Source organism: Coregonus clupeaformis, chromosome 26 (assembly GCF_020615455.1).
Source record: "Coregonus clupeaformis isolate EN_2021a chromosome 26, ASM2061545v1, whole genome shotgun sequence".
NCBI lineage: Eukaryota > Metazoa > Chordata > Actinopteri > Salmoniformes > Salmonidae > Coregonus > Coregonus clupeaformis.
The window spans coordinates 29,964,749-29,988,754 of NC_059217.1; the positions used below are offsets into that span (position 1 = coordinate 29,964,749).

The following is a 24,006-nucleotide window of genomic DNA, read 5'->3' on the forward strand; positions in this document are numbered from 1 at the left end:
GGGAGAGGAGTGTGTGCCACCACCATATTTTTCAGAAGAACTTGGCTATGAAAAACTAAAATAGGTCTTAATACTTTTTACTGCAAAAGAGGAGAACAATCTCCTGAAATGGTCTTTAAAAATGTTATTATCGCTCCCTGTTCATTATCCTTAGGCTATTCCTAATTTGTGAAATAGAGGGTATAGCAAAGACCTATAGACTACTTTTGTCGGCTTTTCCAGAAGTAAAAAATAAGATGGATTATATGCATATCTTTGGGATCTCTTAATAGGACTATGGAGTAACAAATAGGGAGATTTATGCTTTCAAAAGACGTGGAAATTGCCAACCGTCTTATCCTTATTTCTACACCTCATTATAGAAAGGCATAATAGCAGAATTTGTAATATATTTGCCTCAATTTGAATATAAGGACTAATTAAAATGTTTGGTTTCATAAATGTGATCCAAATGTAATATTTACAGGCCTACATTTGCTCGAGACAAATCATGTTCTTATCAATTTGGAATGCATTCTCAATGTGTTTTTGTTCTACGTGTCATTGGCCAACATTTAAAATCAGCTATCACTTGTTCTTTATAAAGCAACAGAGAAATAAAGGATATATAGACCATGTCTATAGCCTTGTAGGCTATAGGCTATATACTCTTTAAATAAATAAAAAGTGACATAGTGAAAAGAGAGCGTGAATATAGAGACACTACAGCGGAAATGGCGCCCATAAGTCATCTGAACCCTGTTAGTGCTTAGCATTTCTGACATTCTCCACTGCCTGGATAAATAAACAAGTAAAAGGGAGATTGGTTGGTAAATGCAACTCTGCAATTGGATTTATCTCTAATAAAACATAGCGGATTGAGATTACCGTCAAAAAGGGCTTCAAGTGCTGATGCGGTATGAACATTAATTAATCGAATATTTTGTTTGTTTGTCTTTTTCCTATAAGATTATTTGTGTGCTATTGCTATAGGCTGACTGTCACCAACTGATGAAAGAATAGAGAACCATGAGAAAGTCTCGATTATCTGAGAACTCGTACAAAGGCCTATAATTGTTCATTCTCTTGTCACTTGGATAGCCTATATGCCTAGTTTATAGCATTCCTGTATCGAGTAGCCTAAGTTCATAGTTTACAAATTGATAATTACTGTTTCGTGTTCTCCTCTTCTTGCCAACATATTGAGTCATAATCATAATCCTTTAATTGGTGTTTGGCACATCGGTTTATGACAGTTGATATTATTAACCAGGAGGTATATATAGCCTTGATCAATTGCACTATTGTAATAGAACCACTAAACGTCCCCACGAGGCAGTGGCAATCTTCACCGTTACTTCTGACTTTGCCGAGTGGTTTGGAAAATGGCGCGCCTTCAAGCGTTTTGACCTCCCCAGCTCCCTGGCTCCCCCGGATTTTGCCCCGGGGCCTGCCCGCACAGGACCCTCCTGGGCGGTGAGAAAGACATGACACTCCTGTGGTTAGATTTATCCCCACCACGACCTTAAACAGTGCTTCGTAAATGATGTATTAATGCATCAGACATGCGTTAGACAGAGCGGAGATTGAATGACGGTGGATTCATTTATTAGACATCTTCATGCATTGACCTGTTATTGAGTGGCGTAGCCTTCAGCTTTATCTTGAAGGTGCTCGGAAGTGTTGGGTTTGTAGGCCTTAACAGCTTAATTGAAAAACGAGGGCAGGGTCTCAGCGAAGCGTTACACGTCCTCTCTCTCTGTGTGTGTGTGTGTGTGTGTGTGATATTGCTGTTGCCTGACAAATTGATTTGATCAACTCTTGCCCCTGACGCTCATACAGCCCATGTCAGTCTGTGTGCATTGAGCGAGTGTCATGATATTCCAACAGACATTCTCACGTTCACTTATTACGTTTTTTAATTCAGTTTTTAGCTCATTGTGGAATGTGCAACAACTAACAAATAGCCCAGTTTAATACTTAATGGCTACTTTAGGCTACTTTAATCATGGCTATTATTAGAATATTGCCTGCAATGTCAGCAATATTTTCCTATACTAGGCTATTTGTTTTAGCCTAATTATTTCATTTTCATAACTATAATGCATAACGAATAGTTTGTAAGTTCAATTCCTTTATTTAATATCTGTACAAATTCATTTATTTTTTGTAAAATGATTTTGATATTATTAAATCAAGAGGTATAACAATTCCGGTCATCATTATTACAGCAGAATTCCTAGCCTTGATTAAACATTGTCTGTGTTAATAAAATTGGTATTTAACAACCCATATTTAATTCACGTTTAATAACTTCATTTTAACATCAATATTGATAATAACGTGTTAATTTGCAGAACGCCTTATTTTATCTGAAAAACTGATCACAAGCCTTATTTTGTCATAAAGGCAAGCGCTCCCCTCACTATCTTTAAACCTAAATAAAGTTCAAATCAATAGTAGGCCTATAGGATTTATTATTTTACAACACTTGGAACTTCTTTAAAGATATGCCCGTCTCCACATAATAATTTTGTTTGTGTAAATGCTATAGTGTAGCCTATTAGCTATAGGCTAGTGCTGTGTATGAATGTGGTTGTGCGTGTGGAGGAGGGTGTCGAAGTAAACTAATCGATTAGTCATCTCTGTCTTGTCAACAGTAATACTCCATGATGTATACTGTGGTTTGTGTAAACAGCGCGTGAGAAGAGGTAGGCCTACAGGCCAGAAGAGGTAGGCCTTTAGAAAGCAACCGGGTGCTCATATAGTGGCAGCTCGTCGCTTCGCCCTCTCATGAAGCATTGTTGACATCCTCCCCATTGACCTCCGCCTCGCGCTCTGCCTTTTTCGTCCCATGAAAAATGATTCCGCGCGCTGATTGAATTTTATTCCTTCCTGACCTGGCCGGCTCGTGACAGCGCCATCCATCTCCGTGTGCCGACTTGAAGTTTGTTTATTACTTCGGAAAGAATCTGATGATTTTTATTAGCGCTATTATGGCTAGGCATCTATGAGAGAGGATCAACATTTGAACCATCTGCCTACTGAATTATTGGTCGGCCACTTTTGTTTTTCAATCTAATTATATGTGTATTGTTGTGATAAAGCCTATGCCAATGCATAGATCTACATTCATAGATGTTTATTTTTTGTTGTCATAATAAAAACTGTATAGCCTCTAGCCAATAAACTACAAGGAACTTGTTTTTATTTGGCTACCGATACACCAATAGTTTATGCGCCATAATAAAATGTGGATAAAACCATCCAGGTTAATAAGCAACGTTAGCAGTTTATTACTACAGGCTAATAGTCTGAAACAGGTCGACGGACTGGAACAACTTTGGTTTGTGCTGCCAAGCAGCCTATACTCAGTGGAGGATTTGTGCTGCGGGTGTAGTGTTCCCTGCTCACTTGCTCCATTCTCAATCCAATAGTTTCACAAATGCAAGCAATCACAACAAAGTCAACCTCCTACCCCCTCCTGCTTCCCCTACTTGCCCCACAGACACACCTGCACTGCATTTGGGCCTCAGCAAAGCGCTGGTGTCAGAGAGTAAAAATGTATCCTCTCCTCCACTCTCCCTGTTCTTCAACCCACAGAGCCCCGGGCCGTCTGGCTGCTGGTTCAGGCTCAGCGCGGAGGTATGTGATATAATGCATATAGGCTACATTCATTACTCTCATACGACTGACTGAGCCCCAGGATGCGTCCCAAACGGTACCGTATTCCCCTATATAGTGCTCTACTTTTGACGCCCTGCCACTAGGGAATAGGGTGCTATTTTGGAGGGCCCCCAGTCAGTTACTCCGTGTAATAGGTCCCGTGTAGCTCAGTTGGTAGAGAATGGCGTTTGCAACGCCAGGGTTGTGGGTTCAATTACCACTGGGGGCCAGTATGATTTTTTTTTTTTTTATGCACTCAGTAACTGTATGTCCCTCTGGATAAGAGCGTCTGCTAAATGACTGAAATGTAAATGTAATAGTCAGACCCAGGGCCACATGCTTAGAGCCCGCGGAGTTAGGGAGGGAGGGAGAATATTGTCGTTGACACAATAAGCAAGCAGATGCTCTCTGTAAATCCATGTACATTCAATTAACGAGCAAATTGCCCAAGCTGTAGTGACTACCAATTGTTACTCTATTGGAACGATGAAGTGGTTTGACTGGTGGTCTACTGCACAAACATTTTAGCTGTTATTTTTTAAGGAAACCTCTAAAATGTTGTTGTGAATTTGTTTTAACTGGAACTGTGTTTTATCTGCAATTCAAACAGTAATATACTAATATCTTAGTAGTGATTATTTAAAAAAATCTTAAATGGTACAAATGAGTGTGTATTTAATTGAAGGGAATAATAATAATTACAAAAGAAGATATTGTTTAAAAACAACACATTTTCACCAGAAAGTGTCCTATAGTATTTTCAATGTATTTTCTTGAAACCTACTGATATTTTTTAACAATATCTAGATTGACAATTACGACTTTCAATTCCTAATTTAATTACACTTAATTTGAATTCAAAGTGTATCTCTCTTACTTCCCCCCTCTCTCTCTCTCTCTCTCTCTCTCTCTCTCTCTCTCTCTCTCTCTCTCTCTCTCTCTCTCTCTCGCTCTCTCTGTCTGTGTGTTGTTGGCAATGTTTTATATAATCCTTAACAAGTTGCTGCAGCAACCAAACATCTGGTTAAGATAATATTTCAGGTATGCGTGGTATAACTAAGCGTCCGTAAACACACGTGGCCACTCCAAACAACAGCCGGATACCCTGGCACCGGGGAACTAGTTGTCTAAACAGCGACCTAGCCCTCCATCAATAGCCATGATACAACGTTTGGCTCACGGCTCGCCCTGCACCAAGGACCCGTTAAACTAAAGAAGGCCTGGAGGTCAAGATGATGACAGAGTATCTCCTCTCAGGGAAAACAAACCAAGCAAAGCTTACATCTGTTGTCACCAAATTTACTCTACATCCCTCGTCAATATAGCATTATGATTTTATAATATACATTACTATGATATCTTAACTGCAAAAATATAAAATATATTTGTGTAGATAATTATCTCTCTCTCTCTAATCTCTATCCCTCTCCTCCGTCTCCCTCTCTGTTTCAGATTGTGTGCTGTAGTTCTGTGGAACATTTAATTTCTGCTGACTACACACATATGGGCCAAGGCAGACGAGTAGGCCCAGTAGCCTACATCTTATTTTAGCTTGTTATAACAAAGTCAAATGCCCAAATATTGCAAACCCTGCATTCAAAAGATAGGCCTTTCCTAAATGTAGAAACAAAACGAGCATTTTGCTAATCATTATTTTCATTTGGAGGTTTTGGACCGAACAATCGTATTTCCCCCAATGGCACATCCCATAGCCTAAGGAGAGGTGTGTTGAAACATTTATCATGTTACCATAACAATAGCCTATTCGTTACAGGAATAACTAATAGTTACACGGAAATATATCATATACCCTGGGTACTTGCATAATACACTACAAGCCCAGAAACAAACATGTAGCCTATCGGATTACAATACATTTAATACATTTGAAAATCGGATTAGTGGCTGTAGCCTTGTGTGTGTAGTATTGCTTTATGTTGTAAAGATACAAGTACCATGACATAACCCTAGGACTCATAATATTGTCACATCGTTGAAACTGTTTGGGTTTTACAGTGATTTCTCTACAGCAACAAAAAACAATGCAACTCACTACAGTCCTGCAACGTGTGCTACCAACCAAAACTGCGCGCGGATGTGCCCCCATATGCTCCTTTATTGTAGCAGGGCCATAAGGCCACAACAGTACATCAAGACAAGAAACAGAACACCTTAATTACTCTAAATAGCCACCTTAAATTTAGTCACCACTGTGTGAGGTTTTTTGTACCATAGTTTGTGTTTTATATAATTAATTCGAAATACAGAAGACAAACGTCCCCTGCAGTTTGTCTATGTTTACGCATACCTCAGCCTTTTAAATTCACAAATGATTTGAACCATAGGCCTATACACAAATTACGTCTATGCACGAACAGAACATGCATCATGACATCTAATTTTGCAATAATAGGCCAAACTTTTATTTTACATTGCGTCCCTTATTCTGAAGCCAGGACCCTATAGCCCTCTATAGAGAGCTAATAAACAAGACAGATTTAAATCAAATAGATTGGCAATTTATTAGACAAACAATGCAATGCATCCAGAATACTTCTAACAAATAAGACAAAACATTTAACAGAATACGTCGGTATACAAGTTCCCCTCCTGTTTTTATAAAATATCAATTCCTAGGACAATTTTAGGCAGCTGAATTTGGAAACTTGGTACACAACATCCAACTATCCTCCCTTACTTTCTAATAATAAATTACTATATGCAATTTACAATTAATAACAAGTTTATAAAATGTTGGATGTTAAAAAAAACAATCTTTAAAAACAAAGTTCCCAGAGTTAGAGAGAAAAAACTTACGTGTTATTTGGTGTTGTAAAACACGCCTCTGTCTGTTATACACACCAGAACAAATCTCATCTCTCTCAATCTGTTTTGTCCATTCTGGGAGGAATAAAGGACCGGTATGAGGGAGGTTTAATTACAAAAAGATGGAAATATATATATTAAAGTTATTCATTTAAAAAAACATGTTTTTGTTGTTTTTAAAACTTGCTGCAGTCGTAAACGAAAGCTCCGGAAGTACGGTAGATGGATTGACCAGAGGGGAAAGCCATCTGACAGCTATTATTCCCGTTAACCGGAGAGCTATTCAAACCGATCCGTTGAGACTCGAACATCTCTCGCACCGAGTGGAAGTTCTGTTGCTGTGCCGGGTAGCTCGTGCCCAGGTGTCCCAGGTCCCCGTACCAGGACGCGAGCCGACCCTGGTGCGCGTGGTGACCACCGTCCTGTCCCATGCTAAGGTTTCCATGCCCGAGCGGGGATGTGGTCGTCGCTGTGATAGAGTAATCGGACAGAGTCTCTTCCACGGTGGTGGAGGGCGCGAGGTGGCCTCCTCGGTCTCCGGCGTACAAGCTCATGGCTTGCATGTTGCAATGGTACGTCGTGTTAGAGTTCGTGGAGATGGAGTTCTGGTTGCAGTTTGGTGAGTTGTAAGCAGACGTCTGGTTGGGGGAATAGTTAAGCGATAGAGAGGGGGTTATACCTGTCCTAGAGGATGCGATAAGAGGGGATGTGAGCTCCGTTGTGCCCTCGGGCGACCCCCGGAGCGAGGTCATGATGTTGTCCACACTGAAGCCCTGTGCCGAGGCCTGAACGTGGTGGTGATGCTCGGGGCCCTCCATGGAGAGGGACCGGGCAGAGGGCACACTGTGAGGGCTGCCGGTGGACATACTACTGCTGCTGCTAGGACTCTCTATCTTGGGCACAGGTATGCCTGGGGACTCGGCCTGTGGAGGAGTAGAGGTCCCGTTCTCCGTCTTTATATCCTGGATGCGCACGAGCTGGGAGCCCTGCACGGGCTGCTCATTCTCCAGGCCAGGGGCTCCTCTCCTTGACGAGTCCTTTCCTTGCCTGTCATCCTTGTCCTTCTGAACATTACTCTTCTTGAACCGTCTGCGACGCCTCAGAAAGCTGCCGTTCTCGAACATGTTATAGGAGTCCGGATCCAGAGTCCAGTAGCTGCCTTTACCGGGCTTCTTATCGTCCCGGGCCACTTTGACGAAGCACTCGTTGAGGGACAGGTTGTGCCGGATGCTGTTCTGCCAGCCCTGCTTGTTGTCTCGGTAGAACGGGAATCTTTCCATGATAAATTGATAAATCCCATTCAGTGTCACCTTCTTGTCTGGTGAGTTCTGTATCGCCATGGTGATGAGGGCGATGTAGCTGTATGGAGGTTTGACCATGTCCTTGGGCTGGTGCTGCGGCGTGTACGGTCCGTATGCACGCGCCATGCTGGCCTGGTACTGGTCTTGGGCCGCGTGAGAGTACATACTCATGGGAGCAGGCATCCCGTTGTATCCTCCACCGGCCGCGGCCCGGTAGTAGCTCTGGTCACTGCTAATGTAAGGCACGACGCCCAGAGAGTTAGGACTGGAGACGGAGTAGCGCGCCTGCATTATCTCCTCCTCGCCTTCCCGTAAAGTTTGAAAGAATAAAGAACTCTCCCAAAAGCTTCAGCCGGACGGCGATGGGTAGCTCCAGTTTCCTTCGCAGGCTCCTTTTCTTTATTTCCTGTTTGTTGCGAAGGGAGTTTGGGGAAATAGGTTTAGCCTAAGCCACGGCTTGCCAGGGTGACTGGAGTGAAGGCTGCGAACTGTCTACTGAGGCGAACATTGGGAAAACTACAGCTCACGCACCCGTCACTACAGAGACACTTTTTTAAAACTCTGTTCACATTTTGGCCTGTGGATGCTCCTCCCCGAATGCGTTCCAACATCCAATTGGATGGGAGCTCGAGCCGAACGTGCACGAGGAAAAGCAAAGTTGAAGCAGTCAGAGATCCTTCCGAGCTGTGTTGGACACACACACACTGAAATGAAAAAAAGTAGATGTGTGGGTAGCTCCCTTCTCACGTAAAATGATTTGAGGGACAACGTTATAATATTGCTCAATATGCCGAAGGTTTATGCAATATTGAACCATTAACATAGGCCTATTTAAAATGTATGGATTCATATTAGCTGTTTATCAAACATATTCACATACTTTATATATATGTCACAATGTGTAACCTATTGTGTAAAATGAAATCGTGTAGGGATATATGTAAAATTAGAAGAAGTCTTCAATCATATCACCTCATTTGAAATGAATGACCTGTTTATAAATGTTTTAACATATTTTTAATTATTATTTAATTACCTTGCTATAAGTATACTGAATATAAAACCGGAAAGTTTATTTTAATTTGGTTTTCTCTTTATTGATGAATTACACACAGACAGAGTAAGGTTACTTGAATTTTTCAGTGCCAATCTCATGGGTTACAAATGAAATGAGTTTATAAAACATGATATAATCAATAACAGCAATGCCAAATCAACTACACATAACTTGAAATTCTTTTATTTAAAGCACAAAGCAAATGTTGGCTAAAAGAATAGGGGCCTACATGTAATCACTGCCCTGTAATCTTTTCTGATGGGCACAGCACAACAAAAGGAGAGGTGTCAGAGATTCCACATTATGTAAATGACTGTAATCTGGAGGAGGGGTGGATGCCTATTTTATTACCTTATGACTATCACTGGTCCAAACGCTTTTAACAGGCCTTGATAATCGTTCTTAAATAGGCCTGTATTCTTCCTATAGTTTATAATGAAGAATAAATAGATCTGGTTTTACCACAGGCCTACCACATATTAGCATACCGAAATTAAAAGGCACACTAGATTTAATCGACATCAACATGCATGGATATGATATCAGTGCTTTCCTCTGCTGTTTGGGTCCGTGATGCCGAGTTCATCAACATAAGCCACGATTTAAACATTTCAATACAAACACCCCGAGATGAAAGCACATGCCCCTCTCTCGGCCCTGGCAGCGCGAGAGGGCGGAATGCGCAAAGATAATTAAAGGTTTAATTAAGATCATTTGGCCGAGGGAGAAGAAGAAACGGTCAGGGTGAGAAACGGACAAGGGGATGTGAGAGGGAATGCGGATTTAGTGTCAAAAAGTGCTAAAAATGCCATTAAAATCCCTCCAGCTTTTGCTCACAGGACATCACTGTATTATGAATTGCTCACAGGCCATCCCTTTATTAGGAATTAGGCTACCTATTGCCTATATGAGTGTTACAATATTTGTTAGCAAATAATAATTGTTGTAGGCCTATGTGAATTTTGATATAACTATCTCAGCCGAATTAACTTTGTTCTAATGTAGGCCTGGGCTACTATTACTCAGTTTAGGCCATGTCTGGGTGATATTATTGCAACTGCATTGTAGACGTCTCAGTTTTTTTAAATTAGTAGGGCTATTAGTATCAGTAGCCAAATAGAATAAAAAACTATCTATAATAGACCATCTAAATAACTGTCACAGCAGTGTTATTCTAGTGTTGGATCTTGATGGTGGGAAGTAGAGGCGAGATACCCCGCAAAGTAAACACTGGCATGTAATTAAAAGAGCATGTAAAACTGGAGAGGGGGGGTATTTCACTTTTGTTTACTATCTATTTCACTTGCTTTGGCAATGTAAACATGTTTCCCATCCCTATAAAGCCATTTGAATTGAATTGAATTGAGAGAGCGCGAGAGAGAGAGAGAGAGAGAGAAAGAGAGAGAGAGAAATACCACAGTGTGCCATCACAGCAGCAAGGTTTGTGACCTGTTGCCACAAGAAAAGGGCAGCCAGTGAAGAACAAACATCATTGTAAATACAACCCATATTTATGTTTATTTATTTAACGATTTGAACTTTAACTATTTGCACATTGCAAACTGTATATATACATAATATGACATTTGAAAATGTCTTTATTATTTTGGAACTTCTGAGTGTAATGTTTAATTTTTATTGTTTATTTCACTTTTGTTTACTATCTACTTCACTTGCTTTGGCAATGTTAACATATGTTTCCCATGCCAAGAAAGCCCTTAAATTGAATTGAATTGAGAGAGACTGACACTGACACTGACACTGCTGGGTTTCGTGCTCACAGACCCGGGAATGAACTCTCTACCCCCGGGTGTTTACCCAATTCACTGACTTGACTTACTGTTAACGGGACTGCCCGCCTAGTTAATAAACACACTGCCACAGTGTTCCCGATAAAAATACAGTGATAATAGGCCTAATGTTAAAACTTTTGGTTCCAATAAATTACTTGCTGAATTGTATGAACTTGGTAACAATGTCATTGCTATATACATTTTTTATCTCGTAAATAGCTAAGTTATCAATTAATTCATCATTGGTTCGATTTGTCATAAATAATAGGCCTCGGCAAAAATAGGTAGGGTAGCCTTACAGTACATTATTGTTTCCTATAACCTACCAAACTAGGGTAAAATTACATCTGAGTTTCAACATAATCATTACAATAAATAAATAGTTTTATATCATTTTAGAATAACAATTATATTTTGCACATTAGTTTGTATTGAATAACATGTTGTTATAAATAACAATGTTTGGAGGGCTATACATTATATGCATGGCCTTTATTTGAATTTGTTTAGCATATAACATCTGTATGGCGCTTTAAATATTAGATTCAGTCAAGATATGGCAACAAAACATTGTCTTTAGTGTGTATAATCAAGGTGACTTCTTTTGAATTCACTTAAACAATTTTGCAAGATATTATCAATAATGTTCTATACTTACAATTTAGAAGATGGTGTATTGATGTAGGTTGTAATATTTCGATGGCATTGAGAGTATTTTCTCCCTGTTATATTAGCTTGGGGATCAACATATCAGAAATAGAATATGTGGCCGAGAAAGCATGAACCACATCCATATTTTAATGTAAAAGTAAGCTAATATACTAAATGTGTTACTGTTTTATGATAAGAAAGATACAAGTTCAGATTAGCCACTGGCGTAGAACTATGGCTGAACATTCAATATCGTTTTGAAATCTTGAAGTCTATCGACAGATTTTTGGAACTTCAAAGTCAAAGGAACTTTCCACTCACTGACTGCTCTGGTTTCCGGATAATAATTGTAGTGATACATCACATTTTACTGGCCTGTACCCTTCTCACATTTTAGGACTAAAACGGGGGAGGTGTTCCCAGAACTAAACAGTAAAAGCTCAAATAAATAGACGCGGTATGCTGGTCTAGAATTGCCAAAGAGGGCGAACAGTGTGACAGAGAAATATGAAGAAAAAAATACCAACGCGACGCAGTGTAGGCTGTTGACCTCGTCGGGATTTTTTCATAAGTACGGAGGGAGTCATAAAACCATAGATAGAGCAATACGACCAGTAGAAAACTGTTCAACACAAGCCACTAGCTCAGCCACCTGCTATAGGGACCAGTGGTTCGTGGACACGCAGCGCCCCCTAACGACAACAAATGCCGTAGGCCTGCATGTCAGTGATGGAGTAACCTCGTCCATCAAGGCCAGGGATGCGCCAGCACATCGCTCATTAGTCGAGGATGTGCCACCAGGAATTAACAAGTGTAGTGAATTCGGGGGGAGGGCATTTTCTACCAAGAATGAACATAATCGACGATGCTGACCCTGTATCGAATCCCGACATGGCTGCTGTATTTAGCCTTGAATCGTTGTTTTTAATGGTTTATTTTCATTACCGTGAAAATCTGAGAGTAGAAAAGCATCAGGCTTCTTCAGACAATCTTCGTTCCTCTTACCCCGTAAATCTGTCTTCATCCATAACTTCTTGTTATGAAAAACCTTCTATTTTTGTCAAACCCTCACCCTCTTCAGGATTTGAATTTATAGAAGGATATCCAAAATATGTTAAGCCTAAACACCACAGGAGTTAAATCTTGTTGATCTCAAATAAGAGAAATATACATTTAATATCAAGTTCACATCGAAAACTTAATATTAGCTAAATTGGGGGAATAGGCTTTGTCGTGCACTGTTCACGACTGTCTTGGTGTGTTTGGACCATGATAGTTTGTTGGTGATGTGGACACCAAGGAATCGGCTCCACTACAGCCCCGTCGATGAGAATGGGAGCGTGCTCAGTCCTCCTTTTCCTGTAGTCCACAATCATCTCCTTTGTCTTGATCACGTTGAGGGAGAGGTTGTTATCCTGGCACCAGATGGCCAGGACTCTGACCTCCTCCCTATAGGCTGTCTCATCGTTGTGGGTGATCAGGCCTACCACTGTTGTGTCGTCGGCAAACTTAATGATGGTGTTGGAGTCGTGCCTGGCCATGCAGTCATGGGTGAACAGGGAGTACAGGAGGTGAATGAGCACGCACCCCTGAGGGGTCCCCGTGTTGAGGATCAGCGTGGCAGATGTGTTGTTACCTACCCTTACCACCTGGGGGCGGCCCGTCAGGAAGTCCAGGATCCAGTTGCAGAGGGAGGTGTTTAGTCCCAGGGTCCTTAGCTTAGTGATGAGCTTTGAGAGTACTATGGTGTTGAATGCTGAGCTGTAGTCAATGAACAGCATTCTCACGTAGGTGTTCCTCTTGTCCAGGTGGGAAAGGGCAGTGTGGAGTGCAATAGAGATTGCATCATCTGTGGATCTGTTGGGGCGGTATGCAAATTGGAGTGGGTCTAGGGTTTCTGGGATAATGGTGTTGATGTGAGCTTTGACCAACCATTCAAAGCACTTCATGGCTACAGACGTGAGTGCTACGGGTCGGTAGTCATTTAGGCAGGTTAACTTAGCGTTCTTGGGCACAGGTACTATAGTGGTCTGCTTGAAATATATTGGTATTACAGACTCAGTCAGGGACATGTTTAAAATGTCAGTGAAAACACTTGCCAGTTGGTCAGCGCATGCTCGGAGTACACATCCTGATAATCCGTCTGGCCCTGCGGCCTTGTGAATGTTGATTTGCTTAAAAGTCTTACTAACATCGGCTATGGAGAGCGTGATCACATAGTCATCTGGAACAGCTGATGCTCTCATGCATGCTTCAGTGTTGCTTGCCTCGAAGCGAGCATAGAAGTGATTTGGCTCTTCTGGTAGGCTCATGTCACTGGACAGCTCGCGGCTGTGCTTCCCTTTGTAGTCTGTAATAGTTTGCAAGCCCTGCCACATCCGACGAGCGTTGGAGCCGGTGTAGTACGATTCAATCTTAGTCCTGTATTGACTCTTTGCCTGTTTGATGGTTTGTCGGAGGGCATAGCGGGATTTCTTATAAGCATCCGGGTTAGAGTCCCGCTCCTTGAAAGCGGCAGCTCTACCCTTTAGCTCAGTGCGGATGTTGCCTGTATTCAATGGCTTCTGGTTTGGGTATGTACGTACGGTCACTGTGGGGATGACGTCATCGATGCACTTATTGATGAAGCCAGTGACTGATGTGATGTATTCCTCAATGCCATCGGAAGAATCCCGGAACATATTCCAGTCTGTGCTAGCAAAACAGTCCTGTAGCTTAGCATCTGTGTCATCTGACCACTTCCTTTTCAACCGAGTCACTGGTGCTTCCTGCTTTAGTTTTTGCTTATTAGCAGGAATCAGAAGGATAGATTTATGGATAGGACTTGCCAAATGGAGGGCGAGGGAGAGCTTTGTACGCGTCTCTGTGTGTGGAGTAAAGGTGGTCTAGAGTTTTTTGTCCTCTGGTTGCACATTTAACATGCTGGTAGAAATGAGGTAGAACTGATTTAAGTTTCCCTGCATTAAAGTCCCCGGCCACTAGGAGCGCTGCCTCTGGATGAATGTTTTTCTGTCTGCTTATGGCCTTATACAGCTCATTGAGTGCAATCATAGTGACAGCATCGGTTTGTGGTGGTAAATAGACAGCTACGAAACATATAGAAGAAAACTCTCTCGGTAAATAGTGTGGTCTACAGCTTATCATGAGATGTTCTACCTCAGGCGAGCAAAACCTTGAGACTTCCTTAATATTAGATTTCGTGCACCAGCTGTTGTTTACAAATATACACTGACCACCACCCCTTGTCTTACCGGAGTCAGCCGTTCTATCCTGCCGATGTGGCCTATATCCCGCCAGCTGTATGTTACCCATGTGATCGTTCAGCCACGACTCGGTGAAACATAAGATATTACAGTTTTTAATGTCCCGTTGGTAGGATATCCTTGATCTTAGGTCGTCCATTTCATTTCATTTTCCAATGATTGTACGTTGGCTAATAGGACTGATGGAAGAGGCAGATTACTCGCTCGCAGTCGGATCCTTACAAGGCACCCCGACATACGTCCACGATATCTCCGTCTCTTTCTCATGCGAATGAAGGGGAATTGGGCCTTGTCGGGTGTCTGTAGAATATCCTTCGCGTCCGACTCGTTGAAGAAAAAATTTTTTATCCAATACGAGGTGAGTAATCACTGTGCTGATATCCAGAAGCTCTTTTGGTCATAAGAGACGGTGGCAGAAATATTATCTACATAATAAATTGCAAATAACGCAAAAAAACACACATAATAGCACAATTGGTAAGGGGGCCGTAAAACAGGAGCCATCTCCTCTGGCGCCGTTGCGCCATTGTGCCGAAGAATGACATTAATTGATCAAAATGTAATTAGAGAATTCAGCTAAGGGTTTTTGTGCTCAGAGTGAATTAAGAGGAAGGGTAAAATACTGTTGAGTAATACATCAATGAAACATTATGCTGTATATACAGTTAAATAAACACCACAGAGGGACAAACAATTGAACACAAATAATTACAATTATATAGAATTAACTGAAAATGGAGAGCGACTGATTGCTGGCTCCTTCAGAATGCCTAGCCCATAAGGAGCAGAGGACGGGTCTGACTGAGGGACAGCCGAGCATAGGTGTGGAGGTCAAAGACAGAGGCCCAGCCGGGCACAGGTGTGGAGATCATGAACAGAGGCCCAGCCGGGCATAGGTGTGGAGGTCACAGACAGATGCCCGGCCGGGCACGGGTGTCGAGGGCACGGACAGAGTCTCAACCGGGCATAGGTGTCGAGGGCACAGACAGAGGCCCAGCCGGGCACAGGGGTCGAGGCCACGGACAGAGGCCCAGCCGGGCACAGGTGTCAAGGCCACGGACAGAGGCCCAGCTGGTGGTGGAGTATCCCATACAGGAGCAGAGGACCGATGCGGGTAGAGGTGTGGACTGGATGATGGATGGTCATCAGGACTATCCGTAATCCTGGTAGCATCCACATTAATGTAGAAGTGTTTAGAAACATATTCTATTCTTATTTACAATAAGTGACTCTAAAATGACACCATACATTATTTACCAGTCATTTCTATTGGGCACAAAATAATCTGAAACACAACCAAAACAAACAGAAAATGCATCCGGACAGTTTGTAGAGTCGCAAGCTTGATGTAATCACTGTGTGCTAGGAATATGAGACCAAATGCTAAACTTTTGACTACTTTAATACACATAAGTGAATTTGTCCCAATACTTTTGGTCCCCTAAAATGAGGGGACTATGTACGAAAAGTGCTGTAATTTCTAAACGGTTCACCTGATATGGATGAAAATACCCTCAAATTAAAGCTGACAGTCTACACTTTGTATCATTTCAAATCCAAAGTGCTGGATTACAGAGCCAAGACAACAACACAACATTTAGTTTGTTTTCCAACTCTTTGCTTCTCCTGAGATAGCCGTTGATCATGACTCTCAGTTCCATTACATTACACATAAGAGTCATTGGACGAAGGCGTCTTCTTTACGGGTGAGTTTTGTTTATTACCCCGATGCTCAGTCTGAACATTAACACGAATCGCTTGCGGTTTTGGAAGCATAAAGACCTTATCTTTTATCTCAGAGAGAAATCATGAAAAATTAAAAATTAATGTTAAAATGATACACACCTTTATACACGCCATATCTCCATGTTACAGCAAGTTTTAAAAAAAACAGATGGAAGACAGTCGACTACCTGTGCTAAAAAGCTATCTGCGTCTCCTAACACCTATGTGCAAATGGAAGACAGACGCCACAAACATGTTGTCACTAAAAATCAAGGTTGGCTGCAACTGTGTTGAAACAGTAAGTGTGTATTTTATATTTGAAATTATTTCGATGTGATATGAAAGTAGAGGGATTTATGTTTCTGGAACCATACTGGAATTGAGAATCAGTTCACGTTTAGATGGAGTATTTGGCTGTTTTGGCTGCCAGAGACAATTTGCACTTTAAAAAGAACATGTAAGGTCCTTGGACTAAGAGGTAGAGTTAGACTTCTTTAGTCCATTATTGGACTAACAGTGAAATATCAAAATATCAACAATAAAAGTAACAACAAAAAGTAACAACAAAAACAGAAGAAGGCAAGTGATAAACAAATATTAAAAGGTATAAAAGTAGGAGTAAAACTAGCAGTAACGATATGTATTATGACATGTGCTACACTACCGTTCAAAAGTTTGGGGTCACTTAGAAATCTCCTTGTTTTCGAAAGCAATGTGTATGTGAACAAGTAGATAGGTAACAATGCTTTGTGGGTGACAAGTTGTCGATGTGTTCAGAGGGTCCCTGACGCGAGCCCAGGTTGGGGCAAGGAGAGGGACGGAAGCAATACTGTTACAGAGAGTCAGTGGAAATAGTATCTTAAGGTGCAGGGGAACAGCAGGTTGTGCAGGTGGACAGCTAGGCTTTTCAACAGTCTTATGGCCTGATGGTGGATGCTCCGTTACAGTCTGCCAGACGGAAGCAGCGAGAACAGGCCGTGGCTGAAGTCCTTGATGATCTTCCGGGGGACAATGCAGCTGCCTTTAGAGGCTGTGATGCAGCCAGACAGGATGCTCTCAATGGTGCATATGCAGAAGCTGGTGTCTTTCAGGACAAGGCTCCCATGTGGCAACTTTTTGAAGATGGGCCCCTCCATGTCTGCTATGGAAAACAGGGGGGGGGGGAAAGTTTGTAATGATGAGTATAAGACGTAAAATGTAAAACAGTGAGAAGATTGGATGTATAGATGGAACATTAAATTAGTGGCGTCTAACCTTTACCTAACATCTTAGCTTGCGAAGCACATTAGAACACACACACACATGTTTATTCAATATCAACTGCTTGCTAGCTAGTCACAGTAACGATTGTTAAGTCATTTTAAAGTCTCTAACGTTAGCTAGCTGGGTGTGACAAAACATAGGCCTACTATGAAATCACACTTCATGCATTCAGCCAAGTATGGAAATATTGGGGCTGACAGACTATTTTGATAATGATGATGTGACAAACTATTATGACAACCTGTCAAAACGCATAGCTAGCTACTGTTACTTTATGTAATGTAGCTAGCTAAGTTGTTAGCCAACTGTACTAATGTGATGTAGCCTAATGCACTGATCTAAACTGCTAGTGCTAGATATTCCAATCGAAACAGCAGACAACAAAACTTCTGATTTCAGAAAAAGATAACATAAGCCGTGAAAGTCTTAAACTTTGCTGTTGAATTAAATGTTCATGATAGAAACGGAGAGGAGAGACGCTCCTCTTTTAGTTGCAGACAATTCGATAGCTCTGTTCTCATTGGTCAATTCTTGGTTACTTCTTGGTTGCACTGGCGTCTCAAATTGGTTGGCGAGTTCAATTTTTGTTTACTTCTTTGTTGCAGACTGCGTTATGATTGGTTATCGCAACCAGAAATTTCCTCGAATCACCGTTGTCAGGGGGCGCCATTCCAGTCGTCGGGGGCCTGATTGGTGTCACACTTTTGCCCCAGCTCCAGCTAAGACATCTGACTCCAATAATCAACTAATCATGGTTTAGAATGCTATTAGTTTAATCATCTGTGTTTGCTAGGGATGGGGAAAAAGTGTGACACCACTCTGCCCCCCAGGACTGGAGTTGCCCCTACTCTACGGGGTTTCCCAAACTCGGACCTGGTTTTATTTTACATTTGGTTGAGTTGTCAACCAACGTGAATTAAACATGAAATCAACAAAACCTTTCACCATGTCATTAGATTTAGGTTAAACGTTTGGTGAAAAAAAAAATGAAATTCTATTATGTTGATGACTTTATGCAAATCCAATAATTTTTCCACATTCATTCAACATTATCACATTACATTTTTTGGTTGAAATGACGTGGAAACAACCCGTTTTCGCCCAGTGGGTGGTGAACAGATTAGTGGGTTTTGACTAGATTGAGTACAGTTTATGTCAAAATTGACTAACATTTGACAGACACTCTTATCCAGAGCAACTTACAGTTAGAGAGTGCATACATTTTCATACTGGCCCCCTGTGGGAAACGAACCCACAACCCTGGCGTTGCAAGCACCATGCTCTACCAACTGAGCTACAGGGGACTTCTCATAGCAGGTTAGGAGAACTTACACAGCAGGTTAGGAAAATTTAAGTAGCAGGTTAGAAGAATTAGGTTGATTAGGAAATGGGTTAGGGTTAGCTCAAATGCCAAAAAAAACAGCTTTTGACATAAATTTCAAATTAAATCTAATTTTTAACATGCTTCGTAAACAACAGGTGTAGACTAATCGTGAAATGCTTACTTACGGGTCCTTCACAACAATGCAGAGACAAAAAAAATAGAGACTAGGCAGGCACCCCTGAGGGGCTTTCGTGTTGAGGGTCAGCGTGGCGGATGTGTTGTTGCCTACCCTCGCCACCTGGGGGCAGCCCATCAGGAAGTCCAGTGTCCAGTTGCAGAGGGAGATGTACAGTCCCAGGGTCTTTAGCTTAGTGATGAGCTTGGAGGGCACTATGGTGTTGAAGGCTGAGCTGTAGTCAATGAACAGCATTCTCCTCTTGTCCTGGTGGGAAAGGGCAGCATGGAGCGCAATAGAGATTGCATTATCTGTGGATCTGTTGGGGTATGCAAATTGGAGTGGGTTCAGTGTATGTGGGATGCAGGAGGTTGGTTGCACCTTAATTGGGGAGGACGGACTCGTGGTAATGGCTGGGGAGGAATCAGTGGAATGGTATGAAATACATCAAACACATGGTTTGATGCCAATGCATTCGCTCCGTTCCAGCCATTATGATGAGCCATCCTCCCTTCAGCAGCCTCCACTGGTCAGAGATGATAAAAGCGACTTACAGTTATGCGTGCATACATTTTTGTGTATGGGTGGTCCCGGGGATCGAACCCACTACCCTGGCGTTACAAGCACCGTGCTCTACCAGCTGAGCTACAGAGGACCACTGATGGTGTTGATGTGAGCCATGACCAGCCTTTCAAAGCATTTCATGGCTACAGATGTGAGTGCTACAGGGCGATAGTCATTTAGAAAGGTAACCTAGGCGGTCTTGGGCACAGGGACTCTGGTGGTCTGCTTGAAACATGTAGATATTACAGACTGGGTCAGGGAGAGGTTACAAATGTTAATGAAGACATTTGCCAGCTGGTCAGTGCATGCTCTGAGTACACATCCTGGTAATCCATCTGGCCTGGCGGCCTTGTGAATGTTAACCTGTTGAAAGTTCTTACTCACATCAGCTACGGAGAGCGTGATCACACAGTCATCCAGAACAGCTGGTGCTCTCATGCATGGTTCAGTGTTGCTTGCCTCGAAGTGAGCAATTTGACATAAGCTGTATTCTTTCTAGCCATAACCGGATTAGTAATTGAGCTATGCTTCATTCTATAGCTAAATTACTCCTGATATCTCTAGGAGTGATAAGTATAATTTTGGTCTTTATTTGTTGTTGTCTAGTACAAGCCATTTTGCTAGTTAGGGCCATCTACTTTAAGTGCTGCCTGTCTTCCCAGTAGCCTACTTGGGGTGTGAACTGCTGACTGCTGTCAACTTGCAGATGCTTGTTGACACATCAACCAGGATTAAGGGGCAGGGCAATTTGTGACTGTTGTTGTTTTCGTAATCAGTGGCTGTATTGGAGGAGTGGTTTCTCCTCTCCTAGGCAATCAGCAATTAGCAATAGGTGTGCTCTTCACCTTTGCAAGGCAATTAGCAATTAGTATTAATACTTCAGTCTCCCCTGTTTTTTTAACGGCAGCTGTAAGCGGTGGTCATGTCAGCGGCGGTCTCGTCGTAAAACTAATACCATCGCGGAAACAAAGACGGTTCTGCCGAGTTGTTCTGCAGAGTTATTCGAGGAAGGAAAAAGAGGAAGGCTCCACACCACTCTCGTTAATATCTTATCTAGTTAATTTCAGATGATCTCATTTTGCTCTTTTGTAGCTTTGGCAACTGTGTGTGTTTTCTATCCCAGTTCATACCTCTCCCTGTAGTCTTTACAGACGCTCCCCACCCCCTTGGCTGCAACCCTTCTAATTTAGTGTACCCTGCGTAAACCCATCCTTCCACAACCCATGTGGAATTCCTGGTCTCTGACAGTGTTTGGAACTGCCGATCTGCAGTCAAGAACTTCTCAGCCTATGCTGCCCTTCTGTCCCTTGACATTTTGGCCCTGACGGAGACATGGATCACCCCAGAGAACACTGCTATTCCAGCTGTCTCTATTCAGCTGACTATGTTTTCTCTTATAGTCCGAGAGCACCTGGTCGTCGCGGTGGTGGCACAGGGCTACTCTTTTCTCCTAAGTGGAGATTTTCTCTTTTCTCCCTCTCGCACCTGTCCATCTCCTCATTTGAATTCCATGCTGTCACTGTCACTTGTCCACTCAAGCTTAAGATTGTTGTCATCTATCGCCCACTAGGTGTCCTTAGAGAGCTCCTCAATGAGCTTGACACCTTGAGAAGCTCATTTCCTGACGATGGCTCACCACTCTTCTTACTTGGCGACTTCAACTTCCCGACATCTGCCTTGTATACATTTATTTCCAACACTCTTTCCCCTCCTTGCCTCTTTTGACCTCACCCTTTCCCAGTCCCCTCTCACTCACTCACGCTTGACATCATCTTTAATAGAGGCTGTTCGCCTACTAATCTCACTGCAACCCCCCGCCAGGTCTCTGATCACTACTTTGTTTCCTTTTCTGTCTCCCTTTCCTCCAATCCTAGCCACTCAGATCCTACCCAGATGGTCATGCACCGTCACAATCTTTGCTCTCTCTCTCCCACTACTCTATCCTCTTCTATCTTATCATATCTCCCTTCTGCTAAATCCCTCTCCCTCCTGTCTCCTGATTCTGCCTCATCAACCCTACTCTCCTCCCTTTCCGCATCCTATGACTCGCAATGTCCCCTTTCTTCACGGACGGCTCGGCCCTCCCCTGCTGCTCTGTGGCTGTGTGACTCATTGCGAGCTTATAGAACAGGGCTGCGGGCAACTGAGCATAAAATGGAGGAAAACTAAACTTCCGGAGGACCTATCATCCTTCCACTGTATCTGCTGCTAAAGCCACTTTCTATCACTCTAAATTTCAACCCTTGGAAACTCTTTCCCACCTTCTCCTCCCTCCTTAATCCTCCACCCTATCCCACTACCTCCTCCCTCTCAGCGGACGACTTTGTCAACCACTTTGAAAAGAAGGTTGACGACATCCGCTCCTCATTCACTCAGCCTATTGATTCCACTGGTCCCACTCACACAGAACTACCCTATGCCTTTACCTCTTTCTCCCCTATCTCTCTTGATGAAATCTTGTGACTAGTGAGGTCTGGCCAACAGACAACCTGCCACACTCGATCCCATTCCCTCCTCCCTTCTCCAGACCATCACTGGAGACCTTCTCCCATTCCTCACTTTCCTCATCAACTCATCGATCACCAGCTAGCTAGCTACCTAAAATAGTCCCTTTCCTAAATTAGCCATGGATGGAGATAGGGATTTGGACTTGTTGTTTTACTTAATTCTCCGTACTGGCCAATGATTATAACAGCGATTCTGATCAAACCATGAATTCAACCTGGCCTAAGAGGATGGAAGTTCAACATGTAGCTAGATGTAGTAACGTTAGGCTAATGTTAACTAGCTGGCCTGGCGCATCGTTGCCCATGAAAGGAAGTTAGGCTAGCGAGCAAGCATTTTAGCCAGGTAGCCTACGACAACAAAAACTAAAAGCGTGTATGACAGTCATAGACCGTTTAGGCAACATGAAAGAGGAGATTGGCGTTTCTCTACAAGTAGGGTGAGTCAACATGTTTTTTCTACTTGTATACTCACACACACACACACACACATCTACATTTTACATTTTAGTCATTTAGCAGACGCTCTTATCCAGAGCGACTTACAGTTAGTGAGTGCACACAGAAATCAGTGCATGGACATCCACATCATATTTAGCTTATGTTGATTGGACTAAATCGTTTTTGGTATATTTTAGTTGTCACTGTATTAGACTACAGAACGCAGCCCCTGTTTTCTTTGCGACTTGCGGTAACTCTCTGTGGTTCTAAATCAATGGTTGTTTAGCAGTCCGAAAATGTCAGAAACATTAACTTGCTTGACCATGCTGTAGGTCATGTAACTGTTTGTTACATGGAATATGTTTTGTGGACTTCACCCGACAGATGTTGCTCTCCGGTTTTGTGATGAAACAAAGGTGTGGTTGAATTTATTCTGCCACTGTGTCTTCTTATTGTCTAGGCTTTAGGCCTATATATGACGGTGTCAAGGCATATTAACTAACAGGTTATAGAGCAAACAACGCAATTATCACAACACATAGGTTGTACAATGGCTTTTTTATTTTGGCTTCCCCGGTGATTTTACCCACGCAACGCTACTGCTACATTCACCTTGGTCACACAACTACATGAAGCCCCCTTCTTCAAGAGAGACCCAGTTAGGTACAGTATCTCATAAGGTCTGGATGACTGAGCCCACCGCAACTTGTGAGGTGTCACTGCCCCCATGTGTTTTAATTCCTGAATTGCATTCTATAAAAACTTCACAGGTCACCCTGTAAAACTCTCTCAGCACTTTGGCACCCTGTAATGTTACACACACACACACACACACACACACACACACACACACACACACACACACACACACACACACACACACACACACACACACACACACACACACACACACACACACACACACACACATACACACACACACACACACACACACACACTGTAGAGCAGGCTGTCTGTTAACACACTATGTCTCCGTCAGCCAGAGAATACCCCACTCTGACACCATTGCTCTCATCTGTACCTCCCATTGTATACCCACTCCAAACCCAATCACTCCTCCCTCGCCTCCCCTTATGTACACACACACACACACAAACAAACAACACACACACACACACACACACACACACACATATACTTTATGTGGTCCTTTACATGTGGGATGTGTCAGATCTGAGAAAAAGTCAATTTACAATAAAATAATTAAAAATCACTGTTCTAACTGCACAAACACCTTTTAACTTGTTGCTATACGGTTCTATCTGCAATCCAATCACAATGCTGGGCTGTCAACAAAAAATAATTGTATTTAAGGTGATATACAATGCATTCGGAAAGTATTCAGACCCTTTCACTTTTTCCACATTATTTTTACTTTACAGCCTTATTCTAAAATTTATTAAATGTTCCCCTCATCAATCTACACACAATACCCCATAATTACGAAGCAAAA

At 42.4% G+C, this 24,006-nt stretch overlaps 1 protein-coding gene across 1 annotated transcript; it reads right to left on the reverse strand.

Annotated features, from left to right (window-relative positions):
* Positions 1-6,142: 6,142 nt before the first annotated feature.
* LOC121539939 (forkhead box C1-A-like) lies at positions 6,143-8,327 on the reverse strand. The gene has a single exon (XM_041848588.1). It carries the CDS (start codon positions 8,061-8,063, stop codon positions 6,648-6,650), a length of 1,416 nt encoding a protein of 471 aa, XP_041704522.1. The 5' UTR covers positions 8,064-8,327; the 3' UTR covers positions 6,143-6,647.
* Between the last annotated feature and the right edge of the window lie 15,679 nt (positions 8,328-24,006).

Bases quoted from the DNA above. Each gene is read 5' to 3' on its own strand.
- LOC121539939 (XM_041848588.1), bottom strand. From the start codon at position 8,063: ATGCAGGCGCGCTACTCCGTCTCCAGTCCTAACTCTCTGGGCGTCGTG.